Here is a 5,520-nt window from a genome sequence, read left to right as displayed (position 1 = left end):
TACACTTCTGTTCAGCAACATATTTTTCAATCTGATTTTCCTCTAAGTTCTCAAAATCATCTCTCCCCATATTAAAACCATTTTTCAAACTTCTCCAACTGGGATACGTAAACACTTTAAGCCATTCTTCGAATCTGGTAGCCAACCTGTTGTAATCTTCAATAGCCATCAACTTGGGAGGCTTGTTGTATGTTCCGTATGCACTGTCTACACTCATTGCATCCTGTAGAATTTTCTACGCACTCGGTGTTGGTGTAGTTTCATTCGTGTTGCTTGATGTACCATCTCCTGAACCACTGGTAAATGCAAACACGTCACTAAATGGATTCATGAACTCATCCATCTTTCAAGTACCTGAAACAGTCAACAAACACTTAAAAATTTTGAAATTTTTGAAAAATGAATTTCAAGCTGAATCACTTGAAGCGGAATTACTTCAAACGAAATTGCCCACTCAAACGGAATTAAGAACTTCAAACGAAATTACCGATTTCAAACGAAATTAACCAACGATATCTAATTCCGTGTGGAATTAGATTACTTTCAAACGAAATTAATCCAATCTAAAACGGAATTAGTAATTTTGTTTCAACTTTCAAGCGAAATTAAGTTCTGTTTGAAATTTTCAAGCGGAATTAAGAACAATATGATTAATTCCGTGCGGAATTAATGATTCTGTTCAAACGGGATTAAGATGACGTCATTTTCTTCCAACGATTTTTCAAACGGAATTACACATTTTGTCCAATTTTAATCGAATTAAGGTCCAAATCTTTCAAGGATTAGATCGAACTATGTTTCGCTTGATATATGTGAATTTCAGGCCATTTCAACCGTTAAAACTTGTTCAATTTAGAAAAGAATGAGTAGAAGTGAGAAAATACGATGAAATCAAGCTGAATTGGTATGAACTCCTCGTCCTGAGCTCTGATACCACTTGTTGGATCGTCGTGTGACCCTAACGAGTTAATCCGATGAGTTCAGCATCAAATATAAAGGTGGAATCAATGTAAATGACGTAAAACAACTTGTTCCTTTCTATTTTTCCTCTTATATTGATTTCCTGAGCTTTTTACAATTCAGGTGACAAACGAACAGCACCTCGACTCAGATACAATGGCATAATTCCGTATGAAATGAACATGCAATATCAGTATTTATAGGGAGGTTAATTCCGCACGAAACTGCTTGAAACGGAATCACTAGTTCATGCGAAATCACATAATTCCGTGAGGAATTAGTGATTTCGTATGAAACTCCTAATTTCGCATGAAATGAAACAATGCTCATTTCAAGCGGAATTACCCTAAAATACTGTTTCTCGATTTTTGTGCCCTGATCTAATACAATACAATACAAGACTCATTAAAGACAGACGAAGTTAACAGACATCCGTACACCAACAACAACGATTTCAATAATATGAACGAACTTGTTGGTACGTTAACACATAAAACGAATGACATTCATTAACAATGATCAAGCTGACCAGTAGTATGTTATGGTACCATAGGATCTGACAAATCCCGTTATCGGACTAGCGCCATGGTTATGTATGGAGGTAATGTGGGTAACGACAGAACCTGATGATTGTTAACATACCCTTCGGTGGTTTGTTAATACAAGTTGAACGATTGGAACGAGTCAGAACATAGGTTTGAATGTATTAAACGAGAACGACCAAAAGTTAGTTTTCACAATTAAAACACGAACGATTGGAACGATTTGAACGATTTGAACAATTTGAACGATTTGAACGATTGAACAATGGTTTATAACACAAACGAGTTGAACGATTGGTTTTGATAATACGAACGATTTGAGAATAAGTACAATTGAACGATTGGTTTTTGGTATGTGATTAGATAACGGGATGGGTGTAATGTGATAAAAGCATGGTAGATACACCGCTGGTACTTCTTATATATAAGTGCTTTTATCATATTACATTCCGTGGCGTTATTTAGTTCACCTGAACGAATGATTTCAAACTATGACACGCAACGATGTTTACTAAATGATATAAACCATACGAGTTTTATTACAAGAACGATTTACAATTTGGTTTACAAAAACAAATATTTTGAGTCAAGATTCATGGCAACGAGGTTTTCAAAAATATTTAACCAACTTGTTTAGGTTGGTTAATCATATTACAATACCAAACACTTTTCAATACAAGGTTTTCAAATATCGACTCTAGTAGTCGTACGAGGTATGGTAACATGTATACAAGCCATGAATTTGACATACACGCAAAACCTATGTGCTCGCCGGCATTTTTATGCTGACTTTATTTTCACATATGTTTCAGGTGGTGTTTGATGATGTTGATGATGACTAGGATGCATGCTCACATAGAATCGGACGAGGCCTTAGTGACTTAATAACAACGATAGACAATATGTTGAACTTGTTTATTCTATTTCAAGACAATGTTAAAAACTTAATATTTAAATAAACGAAACTTTAATCCATGTGTTGTGAAACAATGATTCTGGTACGACACTCCCCGACATTTCGGCCGCGGTTTCGTTGTTTTAACGCGGTCGGGGTGTGACAACTATATTTTCTAAGTACAAGACAAAGACTTTTGAACAAGATTTTTTACTAAGTAGAGATTTTCAATTCAATATGATGATTCAAGCTCATGACAATTTGATGAAATCTCACTTACTTAATTTTCAATATAGTTACTTCTTCAAGATGCCTCCTCACCGTGATTCCACTTGGAACGCTGAAATGGCAGCAAGAATTGCTCAGCATCTAGCTGCTATACTCCCAGACATTGTGACCCAAGTTAACCAAATCCAGAACAATCACAACAACAACAATGTTATCACACCTTGCAACTACAAACAATTCATTTCAGGTAAACCACTCCAGTTTAATGGGTCTGAAGGAGCAACTGGGCTCCTACAATGGTTTGAGAGTATAGAAAGCACATTTCGCCATGTCCAGTTTCCCAGTGAGCGCAAGGTGGAGTTCGCCTCGAGTGTTTTTCAAAGGAGAGCACTCACTTGGTGGAACGGTATCATGAGAGACCGAGGTGCCGATATAGCAATGGCACAAATGTGGGAAGAATTTAAGAATGTTATGAAGAAAGAATTCTATCCATAAAGAAAAATGAGGGAACTTGAAAACAAATTCTATTACCTAAAACAAGATAGTGGAGAAAACTGTGCCTACACTGATCGGTTTGAAGAGTTAAGCCTACTATGCCCCACTATGGTCGCACCTTTGGATCGGGCCATTGAGAAATACATTGAAGGTCACTTTATTTAACTCGTGGTAGTCTATGGACATACGAAAAGTACCGTCCTTCTTCTTGACAAAAAGTATGGGGGCTCCCCATGGTGACGAGCTAGGCCGGATAAAACCCTTATCCAGGAGCTCTTGTTGTTGTGTAGATAATTCTTCTAGTTCGGACGGTGCTAGTCGATTGGGTGCTCGAGCTATGGGTGATGCGCCTGGAGTTGGCTCGATTTGGAATTTAACTTGACGATGAGGTGGAAGACCAGGTAATTCATCAGGGAAGATTTCAGGAAAGTCGCGAACAATAGGAATATCTTCGACCTTTTTCTCTTCGGTTTGAACATCAGTGACAAGAGCTAGAATAGCGGTATGGCCCTTTCATAGACACTTTTGGGCCTTCAAGAATGAAATGAGGCCTACTACAGCGCCGCCCCTCTCACCTCGGATATCAAGGGTTTTGTCGTTTGAAAGGCGGATGCGAACGATCTTTTCATGACAAAGTATCTTCGCGCGATTTAGCGAGAGCCAATCCATCCCGACTACAACATCAAAACTACCGAGAGTGATAGGGATGAGGTCAATATTGAATTTGTGTCTAGATAACTCCAAACTACAGTTTCGATGGATACGTGTTGCTTCGAGAGATTTGCCGTTAGCTAGTTCAACTGTATGTTTACGTTCGAGAGGAGTTGGGGCAGGCTTAAGTAGTGTACTAAAGTTCGTGGAAACATAACTACGGTCTGCGCCAGAATCAAAAAGTACCGAAACAAAAGAGTCGTTCAAAAGGAACTTACCCGTCACGACATTAGGGTCATTCCTTGCTTCGCCTGAACCAATGACGAATGCTCGGCCTCTGTCGCCGTTACCCTTATCACCATTGTTGTTACCATTGTTCCCCTTTCCCGTGTTATTGTTGTTGCTCAGCTATGGACAATTCTTTTTAATGTGCCCCTCGGCCCCACACTGATAACATCCCTTGTTATTACCCTGTTGTTGCTGGCGCTGAGGCTGCTGGTTCTGCCGTTGTTGAGCTTATCTGGCTGGATACGGACTTCTACAATCTTTAGCTCCATGACCCGGCTTCCAGCACTGCTGACAACGGTTTGGGTCACACTGCCCATGATGGTGTCGATTACATTTGTTGCATTTTGGCTGGTTCCCTGATAGACACCTCGGGCTTGATGATTCAACGTTTGCCTATTTGGGGTACGGTTGTTGTCGAACTTTCTTTGTTGTTGAGGGGGTTGATTAGAGCTAGAACCCTTGGCTTGATTCCCATCCCACTTATGCTTGTTGTCAACGGAGGTCGAAATTGATGCATTGCATTTAGGTAACTTGCCCTGTTCTACCGCCTGATCAGTTAGTCGATGAGCAAGTCGGATGTTTTGCTGGATGGTTTGAAGATTTGCTGAAGTCACGATGCTTTGAATTTCAGGAACTAACCCCTTCATGTATAACTCGATTCGTTTATAGGTAGGATTCGACATGTTTGGACATAAAGAAGCCAGCTCGTTAGACTGCTTTGTATACACCTCGATCTCTGAACCAGACATTTTTAGGTTGTAATACTCAGTTTCCAATTTCTGTATGTCATCCCTGTGGCAGTACTCTTCTTTTATCATGTCCTTGAATGAATTCCAAGGAGTGGCATTAGCAACATCCAAACCCAAAATCTGTACTTGCGCATTCCACCTGGAGAGCGCAGCTTCTTCAAGAACTCCCGCTGCGAATTTGACCCTATTCTCAGCAGGGCAGTTACACATGGCGAACGCAGATTCCACCGTTTAAAACCAGTGGAGCAGACCAATAGCACCCTAGGTGCTGGTGAAATGACTGGGCTTACATCCCATGAAGGATTTGAAGGTACAAGCCGGTGGCTGACCAGGCTGCCCTGAATCAGAAATTTAGCACAAATAAGAATAAAAGCTAAAAGAGAACAAGAATGGAAATAGACTTTTAGGGCATTCTATAACAATAGAATTACCTCTAGGATGGGCCTGCTGATATGCCGCCAACGCTTCAGCGACACGTTCATTGATGAGTGTAGTCAGTTGGGCCTGGGTCATGTTGATGCCCCTACCGTTCATGATTCCTTTAATTAAACAAAAATGAGTAAATAAGACACGGTTATACATTCATTATGTAAATTTCAAGAACAAGGCAATCAATCACATCAATTCCAAACAATATATGAAATAACTAAATAGAAATACCCAATTAAACTATGTTGCAAATGTCTGTACAACATATTTCAACAAATAGTAA

The 5,520-nt window shown here is 39.5% G+C and overlaps 1 protein-coding gene across 1 annotated transcript; it reads right to left on the bottom strand.

Moving 5' to 3' along the window:
- Window positions 1-3,216: 3,216 nt before the first annotated feature.
- Window positions 3,217-5,018, bottom strand: LOC110942940. The gene is made up of 3 exons (XM_022184700.1): window positions 4,242-5,018; window positions 3,696-4,152; window positions 3,217-3,611 (listed from the first exon to the last, which is right to left on the bottom strand). Exons 1-3 carry the CDS (start codon window positions 5,016-5,018, stop codon window positions 3,217-3,219), a joined length of 1,629 nt encoding a protein of 542 aa, XP_022040392.1.
- Between the last annotated feature and the right edge of the window lie 502 nt (window positions 5,019-5,520).

Source organism: Helianthus annuus, chromosome 5 (assembly GCF_002127325.2).
Source record: "Helianthus annuus cultivar XRQ/B chromosome 5, HanXRQr2.0-SUNRISE, whole genome shotgun sequence".
NCBI classification, from domain to species: Eukaryota; Viridiplantae; Streptophyta; class Magnoliopsida; order Asterales; family Asteraceae; genus Helianthus; species Helianthus annuus.
Note: the sequence above shows the minus strand (reverse complement) of the source record. Positions and strands in the feature narration are given on the sequence as shown.